Source organism: Hipposideros armiger, unplaced genomic scaffold (genome assembly GCF_001890085.2).
Source record: "Hipposideros armiger isolate ML-2016 unplaced genomic scaffold, ASM189008v1 scaffold_305, whole genome shotgun sequence".
In the NCBI taxonomy this organism is placed as follows: domain Eukaryota; kingdom Metazoa; phylum Chordata; class Mammalia; order Chiroptera; family Hipposideridae; genus Hipposideros; species Hipposideros armiger.
Genome location: NW_017731655.1, coordinates 87,974 through 103,051, shown reverse-complemented (window position 1 = coordinate 103,051; position 15,078 = coordinate 87,974). Strand labels below are relative to the sequence as shown.

The 15,078-nt window shown below is 36.5% G+C and overlaps 1 protein-coding gene across 1 annotated transcript in view; it reads left to right on the top strand.

The window, feature by feature from the left end:
- Positions 1–14,697, top strand: part of LRRC72 (leucine rich repeat containing 72) — a 51,840-nt gene extending 37,143 nt beyond the window's left edge. Inside the window, exons 6-9 of the mRNA XM_019659893.1 lie at positions 2,556–2,645; positions 3,891–4,043; positions 9,584–9,611; positions 10,516–14,697. Of these exons, the coding sequence (XP_019515438.1) occupies positions 2,556–2,645; positions 3,891–4,043; positions 9,584–9,611; positions 10,516–10,681 (437 nt within the window). The 3' untranslated portion in view covers positions 10,682–14,697. The remainder of the gene's footprint in view (positions 1–2,555; positions 2,646–3,890; positions 4,044–9,583; positions 9,612–10,515) is intronic.
- Positions 14,698–15,078: the final 381 nt, after the last annotated feature.

Genomic DNA, 15,078 nt, shown 5'->3' with positions numbered 1-15,078 from the left:
GATTGAAAGTAATTGTTGGTAGCTTTGTAGTTATTGCCATTTTATTATTCATATATATATATATATATATATATATATATATATATATATATATATTCATCTTAAATAAGTCCCTCTAAGATTCCTTGTAATACTGGTTTGGTGGTGAATAACTCTTTTAGCTTTTTCTTGTCTGGGATGCTCTTTATCTGTCCTTCAAATCTAAATGACAGCTGTGCTGGGTAGAGTAATCTTGGTTGTAGGTCCTTGCTTTTTATCACTTTGAATATTCTCTGCCAATCCCTTCTGGCCCGCAAAGTTTCTGTTGAGACATCAGCTGATAGTCTTATGGGAGTTCCCGTGTAGGTCACTAATGTGCTTTTCTCTTGCTACTTTTAATTTTCTTTGTCTTTAACCTTCAGCATTTTAATTATGATGTGTCTTGATGTGGGCCTCTTTGGTTTCATCTTGTTTGGGACTCTCTACGCTTCCTGGGTTTGAATATCTATTTCTTTGCCAGGTTAGGGAATTTTTCTGTGATTATTTCTTTAAATAGATTTTCAGTCCCTTGCTGTCTCTATTCTCCTTCTGGTACCCCTATGATGAGAATGCTGGTATGCTTCATATTGTGCAAGAGGCCCCTTAAATTGTTCTCATTTTTCTTGGATTCTTTTTTCTTTTTGCTGTTCTGATTGGGTGTTTTCTGCTCCCTTATCTTCTAAATCACTGATTCAGTCCTCTGCTTCACCTAATCTACTATTGATTTCCTCTAATGTATTTCTTATTTCAGTTATTCTTTATTTCTGACTGGTTCTTTTTTATGTTTTCTATATCCATTTTTATGTTTCTTATCTTTTTGTTGAAGTTCTCCCTGAGATCACCCCTTGTGTGGGTTGCATGTATCCTTCTGTTGTAGTTGAGCCTTGGCTGCTGTTTGCACATCAGTAGAGGGGATTGACCCTTGGGCTCCTTGTTTGTGAGGTCCATATTTTTTTTATGCTTTTCTTCAGTCTTAAATTGTATTTTTCATCGTGGTTTTATTTTATTTTTTTTAATTTATTTATTTTATTTTATTTGTTTCAGGTGTACAAAAAAACATAATGAGTAGACATTTATACCCCTCTCAGTAACAACCTCCCCCCAAGTCTACCACCCCTCTGACATCATACATAATATGACAATACCATTGACTATAGTCCCAACAGTCTTAAAACTTTTGTTTATGATGCACTAGGTGTCTTCCATTGCCTGCTTTAAATTCTTCTAAAACTCATGTTTTCCACAAGGAATAGCTATATATAATGATATTTTTTGGCCAGAAAAGTTTGTATTTATACAACAAATGTCATAATGTTTTATTACCTACAGAGAAAACATCCAGATGATTAACTTTTTCAGTTTTTACCTAAATAGTCTGTTGTCTTTTAAGCATGCCCCCCATCTTTAGGTTTGCAAACTGTTCCTTATAAATATTAGTCAGTTTTCTGGGTTTCTAATGCTTATTATTTTCATGCTGTTATCAAGCCTGTTTATATTTTATAAATAGTCAAACGCTACAGCAGTACTCCTAAATTGAACACGTATGTTAAAAAGAGCCTTGTTGTTGAAAGAGTGGTGTAGTTGTACGGTGTCTGTAGCTCTTTCTGCTACTGCCATCTAGTGGTTCCCCTCACTAGATGTATATTCCAGAAATGTGTGCTAGAAATTGCATGTAGGCAGAATCCAATAGCTAAAGATATCCAACTAGAAATTATAAGGTGGTTTTTTTCCACATTGTATAGGAAAAACCCTTTATGATATTATCTAGGGAAGAATAGGAAAAATGTGTTACCTTCTTGTGAACCCTCACAACTTCTAGTTGCATGTTTCTTAAAATGCCCTACATGCTGAAGCCTAAGGGATGTGACATCAGAAGTGCTAAGAGCTCTTCACTCTTGTGCCTCCCACCTTCAGCCACTGTATGAGCCAGCATGGTTCTTAGGTGTCCCTGGCCAGAAGGAGACACCCACACCTGCTCAGCTCTGCTCCTGCTGAGACCTGAAGCTGCTACTGACCCCTACACATTCTGAGCTGTGCACAAAGGTGTGATGTGGAAGAAGAAAACTATGTTAGAACAGTGCACTGCATCTCTGTCCACCTCCACACAGGCAACCTGTGACCTGTGAGACTGGGAGAATAGAACTAAGTGAACAAATGCTTTAATAAAGAGCAGCATCAAGACCCCCCATAAAGCTGATCTCTAGTTCTTCCTTTATGAATTAATTTGTGGATGTGTTAAATGTTTTCTCATTTGTGGCAGATTTTCATCAACAGTATGTCCTGAGCACTTAGCACAGTTCCTAGTAGATAGAAAGCACTCAGAATGTATTTGTTGAATGAATGAACTTAACAAATAGGAAAAGTAAGTACTGCTCTGAATAAGTAAGGGTTTGGTGAGGCTGTTCGTTTGGTCTATGAAGCAGAGCTTTACATGTCCTTGTGTTTCATATTAACCATGTAATTTTCTATATTTCATCAAATGATAAGTGAAACTAATTTTGAAACCTGACATCTTAATTTGAATTCTTTCTTTGAAGATCTCTACCAAAACCCTTTTTGCCAATATAACCAGTACCGTTTATATATAATCTACCACCTCCCAGGAGTAGAGTTACTTGACCGAAATCGTAAGCACACCTCTTTCTTGCAGAGAAATATTTCAGAGATAGTCTTATAAGCCAGTGGTTTAAAAATGTTGAATATCTTTGAAAATAATCTTAGTAAATGAAAGTTTTAAAATTATTTTTGAAAATTTTGCTCTATGAAATTTGTTCTACTTTAGAAATTTAAGCATCTTGATCACTGTATTAGAAAGGCCATCTTAACTGATTTTGACATTTAATGTGTTGAATGCCAAATTATTTCATCTCTGACAACTTAGTTTCTTATTTCAAAAATGAGAGCATTGGGCCAGCCGAGTGGCTCAGTTGGTTAAGAGCTCGCTCAAGAGTTTGAGCTCTGAGCAACAGTGGTTCGATTCCCAACCCGAGCTGAGCAGCCACTGAGCTGCCAACAGGTGGCAGGGTGGCTCAGCTTAAAAAAAAAAATTGAGAGCATTGGACTAAATCTCTTAAGGTCTATTTAAGTTTTAAACATATTCTTTTAAATTCTGTAAATATATATGTATGAAAATTTATTTATGTATTTATTTATTTATTTTTTTTTAACTGAGCCATCCTGCCACCTGTTGGCAGCTCAGCAGCTGCTCAGCTTGGGCCGGGATTCGAACCACTGTTGCTCAGAGCTCGCACTCTAGAGCGAGCTCTTAACCAACTGAGCCACTCAGCCGGCCCTTGTATGAAAATTTATATAATCAATGATAACTTCTTTATGAATACATCTTTAGACACTGTAGATAAACTAGTAAGTCTGATTCATTTAAGCCATAAAAATAATCAACTTCAGTGCATTACATTTTACATTTTTGGAGGCCTGTTTTACTTTACCTCCAAGTGCTTTATTACCTATCTATTTACCTTTCTATCTCTAGGTTTGAAACATTCTTGATAATTAATTATTGAGTACCTCTTAATGAGGATATATCAAAGCCTTATGTTTACACCTCTTCCTCCTCACAGCCTTGAGGAAATGAGAGATGTATCATGGGTGTGATTTCAATCGTCCATGGTGTGATGTGTTAGAAAGTCTGTGAGGCATTAGGATTGATCCGTGCCTGTGACATGAGGGGCAAATATTGAGTACTTGTAAGATTATGGAAGTAACTGTGATAGCCTTTCTCAAATTAGTTTTGACAGGATGTTCACATATAACATAATTCAGATAAATACATTTTTGAATGTGTTCAATTCTGTTTTGAATCACTCTGATTATGTATAATGCTATGCAATAACATTACTTTTTGCATTTATCAGAAGTTACAGAAAAAGAAAGAAAATCAATGATTTCCATTTTTAACCATAAAAAGGCTCATATTATTCAATCAATATCATTTGGAAGAAAAGTAGATGCCTCATGGGATCCTAGATCACCATTTAAGCAAAAACAAGCCCAGAGAGCACCTTCAGGTATTTTGAAAAAAAGAAAAAAATGAAATTAAAACTTCTCAAACTTTTGGGTAATTTGTAATAAGCTAAGTACCTACATAGTGAAATAAATATTTTATACTTTTATTAGCCTAATGAAAATGACATGCTATTATACACACACACACACACACACACACACACACAATTAGGTAATGTGATAATGAGATGTACATTGAAATCCTTACCCCAGTATCTAGCAAAGTGTAAAGGGATCAGTAAATAAGCTACAATTGTTATTATACCACTATCACTGGAGAATTTCACCAATTAAGGCTATACATTTTTTATAATATGGAAAAAAATAAAGAAATAAAGATCCTCTGCAATTTCTCCACCCAGAAAAAAGCACTGTAAATATCTTAGTCATTATTATATGCAAGTATAACTTGAATATCTTCAGATGTTTCATTAATTTCTTGTATGTAACAGAAATCTAATTACAGTGACTTAAGCAAATAGAGGTTTATTTTTCTCACATAGTAAAGGGTACAAAGGTAGGGTGTCCAGGGTTAGTGTAAAGTTCATTGATGTCATCAGTGTTCAGGAACACACCTATCTTTTGTTCTGCTACTGTTAGTGTGCTTTATGGTTACAATGTGGCTGCTGTACCACCATGTATCACAAAAAAGGATTAAGAAAAGATACAAAGACAAAAGCCTTTTCCTCATGACATATTGCAAACATGCACTTGAAATTGAAAATACATTCTGGAATAGATTCTCTAGAAACGAAGGGAAAAATATTAAATTGGAAAATAATTTTGAAGAAATTATCCAGAACGCAATAGAGAAAGCAGGAGATAGAAAATATTAATTAGCTGTTGAGACAAGGAGACATTAGAAAGATAAGGTCCAATTTAAGTTTAGTAATTCTGAAAGGCAATTATATGGAAATTGGACAGAAGGTGATGTTTGAAGTAACAATGGCTGGGAATTTTCCAAAATTGAGAAATGATATGACTCTTTAGATTCACCAAACAAAATTAATCCAAAATCTTAAAAGACATAACAACAAAAATTCATACCAAAGGCAAAATGATCTTAAAATAGAGAGAAAATGTAAATTTACCTACAAAAGTATAATTTATAGATTCACAACAAACTCCCCAACTGCAGTTATGGAAGTCAGAAGACAGTGATCTGATACCTTTAACACGCTAAGGAAAAGGAATAGTCAACCAAGAATTCTATAACCAGCTAAGTTATTATTTAAGAATAAGCAAAAAAAGAAGAAAATGAGGGCAAAAGTCAAGGCTTTTCCCTTAACTTTGTATTGTGAAATTTTTCATAGGAAAAGTTGAAAGAATACTAAACATCTGTATATGCCCATCTATATTCAATAATAATATTCTGCCATATTTGTCACCCTCAATATGAGGCTTTGCCTTATGTAAATTGGAAAACATAAAATATTGCTGAACAATTTAAATACTTCAGTAACAGACATCATGACATTTCACTCCTAAATAATTTAGCCTGTAAATTTAAAAATGTTATTCTCCTATATGCCATTATCACACCTAAGGAAAATAACTTATTTATATTACTGAATATTTAAGCCATATTCAAATTATCTCAGTTGTTCCAAGACGGCTTCCATAGTTGCTTTTTCAAACCAGAATCCAGTCAAGATTAATAATTACATTTGGTTGTTATGGCTCTTTCATCTCTTTTAATTTAGAATAGATTCCGAAACTGTTTCCACAACTTTTGGAAGGGACCAGGCCAATTATATTGTAGAATGCCTCAATTTGTATGAATGTGTCTACAAAGTGTCATTTAACTTATTCCTTTATTCCTATATGTTGCATAGAATAGAAGTAATGTCTGGAGGGCATGGTCTGGATGCAGAAGAATATAGAGTCGAGTAGTGGTACTCAAAGTGAGGTCCCCAAAATCAGCGGCGGCAGCAGCATCACTTAGTAATTTGTTACAAATGCCCATTCTTGCCCCAAACAATACCTACTACATTAGAAACTCAAAGTGGGAACCCCGGGAGCTATGTTTCAACAAGCCTTTCAGGTGATTCCGTGCTTCCTCCAGTTGGAGGACAACCACTGTGCAGGCACCATCACAGCTTTGGGATCAGGTTCCCCTGGACTTAAACACTGGCTTTGCTAGTAAGTACAAGTTTTATTTTGGACATTTGCTTCAGCTTTCTGATTTTTAAAACGGGGATAATATCTTCCTCTGGCTGTTATGATGCTTAATATGTCAAACATTGAAACACCTGATCTGACGCATTATCAAGTGCATGATAGATTGTTCTATGAGTCAGCCACTTCCTTGATTGTTCTTTTACTTCTTCATCTAAGAGCTGATGTCCAGACTGAATGGTACTGGATTATTGGGGGGAAAAGCCATTCTGTGGTAGAAAAAGAATTTCTGGATAGAATATGTTCACTTTCAAAAATAGCTAATGCACCCAATAATAAGCAATATAAGGCCACTCACCATGTAATTATTATAGGTGTGAAGAGGATAGCTGATCACTACCTGTAGTGCTTTACATTTCTTTTGTGTAAACAGGTTGCTTTTTCATATCAAACCTCCAAAAACAAAATTGAGGAAGAAAGAATAAGGAGAGTATTTTATTGCACTTAGAAGTTTTTCTTCTTAAGTCACATTCTGATTTATAGATATAAGACTATATATAGTCTTCCTAAAAAATGGGCGGCACAACTCTAATCAATCTATTCAGATTCTAACAACCAAACATTTATAATGAAACTAATAAATAGAATGAAACCACTATGTAAGTTTTTTAAACTTGTGCATTATAATTTCGTTTCTATATTGATTTTGACATAAATCTTATCTTACTATGACATGTATATTTAGGACTCTGGATTCTCTCACTGGAAAGAGAATGTACTTGGAAATGTTTAGAGGCAATTGTAACACCACATTTTTATTTTATTATCCTTAACCCTAAATTGAGACAGAAACCAGCAATGCTTCAAATAGCTAGAAAAGTAAGGCCAACTTGAAGTTTCTTCAAATTCCAGCTTTGTCATCCCTATCCAATAGGTATGGTTAAAAGGCATATACCTATTTCCATTAATGTCTTTGGTTCTTATTGCTTGATCACCAATATTCTCAGAGCCAAAACTCTTTGGGCTTTCATACGACTTGAAGGAAAAAGACATTTTCAGGTTTCCCACCAAATACCTAAATTGGAAAGCCAGCAAGGGTTATTTAAAATAAATGAAAATACCGATAAAATTTTTAAATGTCTACTAGTGGTGCCAAAGTGAAACTGCTGGATTTCCATCCTGTTTGCTTTTCTCCCCCAAACAAGACGGAACTCTGGGTGCTGAGAACAGGCTGAGGGACAGCACCCCCGAGCCTGGACCTGGCAGCTGAGGCAGGTACTCCTCAGGCACAGAGCAGAAGAAAACCAATGAGGAAAATCAGGCAGACCATTCAACAAATGGCAGTTCACTACAGTGGGCCAATCCAGGTACAAGGCAACAGGACAGAATTGAGAGAAAACAGAAAATTATAAGTTTTGAGCTGGGGGGAAGGCTCAGAAAACAGGGCTTGAAGACATCTGTGATTCTGGGTCTTGCATGAAGGGTGTGATAGGTGACAGAGGTCAATGTGGGGTCTGGAGACTGGATGACAACTGAGAAAAGTATGCAGATTCTGGAGGATTTGTGAAGGCAAAAATCAGCAGTCGGCAAACCATCCATGTAGGCACCATCTACATAGAAATCAATGACGGGGGCCCCTGGAGTTATGCCACGCAGTTGTCCTGGGCCCAAGATTATCTTATAAGGGAGACACCATATGCAAAATAAGGTCCAGAGAGATTAAATATCTAAATGTAAATGAATTGAAAAGTGTTAGAAAAAAAAATACTTTGGTAATCCCCAGGTGAAGAAGGCCAATCAAACCCTTACACAAACCCCAAAGCCATAAAAATAAAACGTTGACAGGTTTAACTACATAAAAATGAAAACCATTATATAATCTAGGAGCAAAATTATAGACACAATTGGAAGAAATATTTGCAGTATACACGATAGGCAAAAGTTAATACCCATTATGTCAAAGGGCTCCTATAAATTAATTTGAAAGTACAATTGAACAATGAGATACCATTTTCATTCAGCAGGTAGGCAAAAGTATTGGTGAAGATGAGGGCAGAAAAGACAGCAACTTACATATCCCTGATGGGAGTGTAAACTGGTTCAACTCTCTTGGAAGACCACATGGCAATATGGCCATATCCATCAACACATAAAATGTGCAAACCATTCAGCACAATTAAATTTGAAGGGTCTCTCCAACAGAAGTACTTGCACACATATGAGACAAAGTATATGTATAAAGCTGCTCACTGAAACATTTTTTGTAATAGAGAAAATAGTGGAGACAATCTGGTCATTCATAGAATGTTAGGTTGTGGCATATTCATGTAATACAAACTATTGCATTATAGAATTATTCCATGATCTAGTTTGAGTATGAAAAATACATCAAGGAGAGTAATGCTAAAATTGGAATTGTGTCAACCAACGAATCTCTGTGTATACATATGTGTGTGAATACACATGCGTGTGTATGCACATAGGGGGCTGGATGCATACGTACAAAACTCTTAATGGTGATATTTCTGATGAGAGGAACTGGAAAGGTCAAAGGGAGATTTTATTTTTTTACTCTTTTCTTGTTTATATTCATTCCAAGCAAAATGGCGCTTTTTGTCATTAAAAAGGTAGAGAAAGACTGTCTAGGGAGATCAGAAAGGGCCTGGGAGACTTGGGTCAGCCACCTGTGAAGGGAAGGACACAGTGAAGTCTTCTCTGTAGGCAGAGGCCGTATGCTCCCTGCTGCTCGTGGATTGGCAAAAGCTCCCATGTTGGCTTTGGTGGCCCAACAGGTGCTGGTGCATTCCGTCTCTAGTCTGGCGCTAGGCCTTCTGGAGAGGAGTAAACAAAGCAATGACAGTCCCTGGAAGACATCACAAGAAATCCAAGCTTGGAGGGTGAGCCTTTGAGCTCCAAAGCTAGGGAAGATGTAGATTCTTGTGATCTAGGATGTGTTTATTCCATTTCTTTGAAGTTAATGCCAAGAATCCAAATGGTTTAAACTACCCTAAATATTTGTCCCCATTTGGTCTATTATTCCATTTATAGATACATGTGCCTGTCTGAAAGAAAGGGATCAGTTTCTGCACATGAGACTCAATATCTTAATCATAAAAATTCCCACTTGGATTCCATTGGTAACTACATTGATCAAGCATTCTGTTCTCAGAGTTTTGAGATGTGTATTGTATTAAAGAATTGGCGTCAAAACCTAAGAGAAACCTTAACACACTCATCTAAGAGAAAATTTCAGTTTGGAGTTAGGTATCAAGGTTTTTCTGATGGATTGAATTATTCATCTAAATGCTTGCTTGAAAATCAGAGTTATGCTCACTTTTCCTTTACAACATTGTTCCATTGTTTTAAAATGCTGAATAAACCTTTGAAAAATACTAATTTAGAAATTTATTTTATTTTTTTTTAGAGTTTGAATTTGCGAGTAATGCAGACAAGTAAGTGGTTTTTTTAAACTGGTATCAAATTATTTCATAATTGTGTTCATTCCCTAAATTATTCCCATTTCCCAAAATAGATTTTAGTGAGTTAAAAAATGACTAACTCTTTAATAGGAAAAATTGCTATATCTTTCTGTGATAAATGAGTTCAAGCTATGTCTTCATATTTGACATATTTAAGTTTTAATATTGTTATAACCTAAAATAAATGAAAGTGTAATCTGATGCATAAAAAATAAAACTTAAGAATTATTAGCTATTACAAATAAGAGTCTTTACCTTCCTTGTTTACTGTTTCCCTAAATATGCCCAGTGAGAACAATTATTAACATTTTATATTCACTGGAATTTACATTTTCAAAAACAAATACTTCATTAAACTATGAAAAACATTTCAAATTCATGAATATTGATCATTTAAAAACCATTATTCTCTTTTAATTTTGCACTAAGGAATTTTTTCTTTAGATTCAGTGTTGAAAAACATTATCCCCAAGCACATTTATAAAATATAGCATAATGTAGTAAAAATAATAACTTTCCAATAAAATGTGTGTAAGATATGAAGATGCACATGAGATCTAGAAGTATTTTCATCATTTCATTTAACACTGTTTTAAAACATTAAATGTGTGTTTATGCATGAAAGCGTGAATGTGTGAGACCTAAACTGTCATAGCTGATTCCAAATATGGTCAAAAAATGATATTATTAACATAAACTATATAAATAATAAAATTAGTGTTACTTATCCTGAAAGTCACTTGTCAGTAGAGCCCAAAAGTTGTTAGTGGTACTATACTACAAATAACACAAAAAAATACAGCACTGAGTTATTTAAGTTAAAATTTAATTTTGGCCTAATTGATTTTCTTTTCTGACATAATTGCCATTTTTGCAGAACTGTGTTTGATGACCCAGAAGATGCTGTTTTTGTAAGGTCCATGAAGAGATCAGTGATGACTATTACCTCTCTGAACTGGGATACGGTTCCAACACGAGAGGAAAAATACCTTGAAGAGAAAGGCACACAACCTGTTCAAATGCTCACAGTTACACTGAGATAACCCTGGTAGTTCTAGAAATCCTAGTGGTTCATCTGTATATTAAAGTTTTCTGTGATTTACCATATTACATATTGATTATGTATTATTTGAAACAAATATAAACAGAAACATCAATAATGTAAAAGGATTCCTACATTTTATGCTAAGTTTTTGTTGAAGTAAAACATGTATATAGAAAGGTACACAAACCATAACTGATCAAGTCAACAAATTTTCAAACAATGAAGACATTCATGTAACTGGCCCCTCCGAGATTAAGAAATAGAACATTACCAGCACCCTAAAAGCCTCCTGATTTCTAAACTAGGTATTAATTTTTATCTCCTTTTGAAAGGCATAAATATGGAATCATAGAAGCTGAACTATTTTTTTGTCTGGTTTCTTTTGCTCGACATTGTGAAATTCACCCATGTTGTTGCTAGTAGCAGTAATTCTATTGTTCTCATGCTGTATAGTATTCCATTATACGACTATACCACAATTTATTTACCCAGTCTACTGCATTTTTAGTCTCACCTGCGGAGGCATTTGTCAGTTCTGTGTGTGGGTTAATGATCTGAGCTTGGTCTCTAGCCAGAAGAATTCTGCTGGAGGAAAGAGAAACCAGAAAAGCTTTCAGCAGTTGCCTGGTACATAGACACAAACCTGGACAGGTAAGGTAACTCAAACACATTGCTGGTTTTCTCCAGCTAAGCTCGAGAGCTAGAGCAAAAGCTTATAAAAAGCAGAATGATGTTTCCCCCTATCTGATGGTGCTTCGAACCACCACACTGTAACATAGACATACGTTAGAAGTGGGGCTGAACTCAGAACAGGCAGGAGATGAAAGCCCTAGAGGGAGTGGAGAACTATCTCTGAGAATCTGTAATATTCTTTTATCTGTGGGCACCTGTGATTCTGGGCACAGCCAGAGTCTGAAATTCAGGTATAGTTCTTGGCAGAAGTCTGCAGCTGAGAGAAAGAAAAAGAGAGTTTGGCATTGATGTGGGTGAGTGGCTGATACCAGGGCAAGAGTGACAGCATGTGGCTTCCAAGACTAGGCCATAGAAACAATAGAAATGTTCTCTTGCTTCCTCTCCTGGATCACGCTTTCTGCAGGACGCCCGCTGCCATATCATGTGCTCACTTAAGCAGTCCTCTGAAGAGGTCCAAGTGGTGAGGAACTGAGCTCTCTTTCCAAAAGCCAGGGAGGAACCAAGGCCTTCTGCCAACAACCAAGTAAGTGGCAAGCCATCTTCCAGACCCAGTTAACCGTCTTGCACGCACATCCTCCAGACCCAGTTAAACCCTCAGAGGACAGCAGCCTGGCTGACAGCTTCACAGCACCCTCCTCAGAAACCCCAAGCCAGAACCACCTAGGGAGGCTGCTCCTGCATTTCTGGCCTGCAGAAACTGTGTGAGATGATACTTATTGATGCTTCAAGCTGAGAAGTTTTGGAGTAACTGGTTACACAGTAACAGATTAAGTAACACAATAACCCAGCGTAACCCATGATGCTAGAAGTACTTGTAGGTAAGGATGCCTTGTGAAGTCTCTGACATGCTCGGAAAAGGGGGTCACAGTCCAGTCTTCAGGGGTTCATGAATAAGGCCACACCATCAGCAGCAGAGAGCTAAGCACTATTCAGTTAGCAGTTCTTGGCATGCTACTGCACCCATTCTAGAACTAAGAGCCTGACTGTTGATCATCATGTAGCAGTTTGATCAGAACTACTCATAATGAGCTGAGTATATCAGACCCACCGACCAATAATGCTGGGTGGGCATAGCAACAAATCCATTTCATGATGGAAACAGTATATATCTGCAATCAGCTTTAAGCTGGCCCGTGTGTTGCATAAGAAGTATTAATTTTTAATTAGATTACAATAAGTTAAGGACGGGATATTGTAATCTCCAAGTTAGCCACTAAAAGAGTAGTGAAAGAATGTGTAGTCTGGTATTTTTTAAGCCTACTATCACTGAAAAGGATAAAAAAAATGTATTCCAATTATAAAAATATGGCTAGGAAATTTTAATCTCCTTTTTAGAGAACTAATGGAAATATATTTCATTTGTATGAAAAGATTTGCTTTAGAATGCACTCCTCAATACTGTTTTTATTCAGTAGTGAAGAGTGACTAAGTGTCTGTGATTGGAAAACAGTAGTAAATACTGTTTGGGGAGAAACACAAAATAGAGAAGATGTGATTCTTACTTACGTAACCTAAAACTCTACCAAAATAGAACACACAATTGAGAGAGTGCTTTTAATTAAGTTCTCTCTTTTAAACAACAGACACCCATTTAAGCTTGCTCAAGTGAAAGCAGGTTTATTCCAGCATTCACCAGACCTCATGACTAGGAAACAGGAAACACTGATATATACATCTGAGAGAGCAGAGGCGATGAGCAGCAGCTCTGGAATCAGACAGACTGCCATAGCTTTTCCACTTTAGGTATGTTACGTGGACAAGTCAGTTAACTTCCCTCGGCTTCAGTTTCCTATTATTTTAAAATAAGAATCGTGGTTATCTCACGGAGTCTCAAGGTTTAAGTTAGATAACGTATGTAATGCATTAGGTAGAGTAGCTTCTAAGAGGGAATGCTTAATGTATGTTGGTTCATGCCGTTCTTACCCCAAGAGCAGCTGTGCCTTTCAGGGACTGCACCTGGTATCAAAGTCTGAATGTTGACCCCTCACCCCCACCAATTCATATGCTGCAATGTGATGATACGGGGAAGTAAGGCCTTTGGGAGGTAACTGGGTCATGCCAGTGGAGCCCACATGAATAGAATTTAGTACTCTTACAAGAGACTAAAGAGCCACATTGCCCTCTTTCTGCCATATGAGGACACAGCAAGGTGGCCCTCTGTAACCCTAGAGGACACTCACCACCTTGACATTGCCATTCCGATATCTTTGACTTCCAGCCACCAGAGCAGGGAGAAATAAATGTTTGTCATATAAGCCACCTTAGGCTATGATAATTTGTGATAGCAGCCCAAACTTGGACACCTGGTCTATTATTCTGGGTTCTTCAGAGAAACACCAAGGGTGCCAACAAAAGTACACATTTTAAGAGATGTTATCTATGTATTACTTTTTGAAGTTGAATTACAGTAGCAATGTGTAGTATGTGGTTCACTCAAAAGGTATCGTTAATCAAACAAATGCTAGTGTCCTTCACTGCATTACAATTTTCAGTTTTTTTTCTTTTCTTAAAATGTGTATACATTTTTGGGGCACCCTCTGTCGAATCAACTGGGTATGTGCATAAAGACAGAGCAATTTATTTTAAGGCATCGCCTCATGCGATTGTAGGGGCTCCCAAGTCCAACATTTGCAGGGCAGGCCGGGGAGGACTAGAAATTTAGGCATGAGCTGATGGTTCAGTCTTGAGGTCAGATTCCAAAAGGCAGGACAGCAGACTGGCTGGTGTTTGTTGAGGCTTATTTTTGTCTGTAGCTGTTGGTGTTTCCACGTTGCTGGCTTGCTGGCGTCTTCAGCTCTATGAGGCAAAAAAGAAAACCCGGAGAACAAACCAAGTATCACTGACTAGATCCTGACTGAGGTAACTGCCTTCTTTATATATGATGTCCAGGGTTTTTAGTTTTACTTAAGTGGGAGGAATAGGGACAAGACGGCTACTCCACTTCCCAAAAGCAGAAGTGTTCAGATTACTTTTTTACATGTAGTTGAATGTGTTTCCTTTTGTGGCTTCTGAGTTTAGTATCATATTTAGGAAGACTTCCTTCATGCCAAAGTAGTTAAGGATTCTCTCATGGTTTCTTCTGGAACTGATTTTTTTTTCCACATTTAAATCTTACCCATTTACATTTAAATCTTAGCCATTTGAAATTATCCTGGGATTAAGTAGTTTTGTATGAGTTTATCAATTAACTATCAACATTGTCCTGAATTGGCCCATTATGTACCTACCTGAATTATCCTAGACAAGTTATGATCACCATTTAAAAAGACGCTTTTGTGTATTTATAAAACTAGAACTTTGTCTTTAAAGAATATAGAAACTATTGGATTGATGTATGTTTGCAACAGATGGCACGAATTCATTTTTGGAAGTACTAGAGTCATTTGCATCTATGTATTGCTATGTCATTTGACAGTTGACAGTTCTAGCTTCATTCTAAAAAAATATTGAGCGATTTGGTTGAGTTTTGGAGATTTTACAACAAGTTGAAGATGGAAGACCAAATTGTGCATTTTTGCCATATTTTACTGTTTTACTTCCATAAAGGGAAGAACGCGCATCAAGCTTGTGAAAAGTTGCATCAAGTTTACAGTGACAATGCTCTACAAGAACGTCAGTACCAACGATGGTTCATGAAATTCCATGCTGGTGATTTTGATCTCAATGACGCTCCTCGGTCAGGGAGGTACACCGAGGTTGATG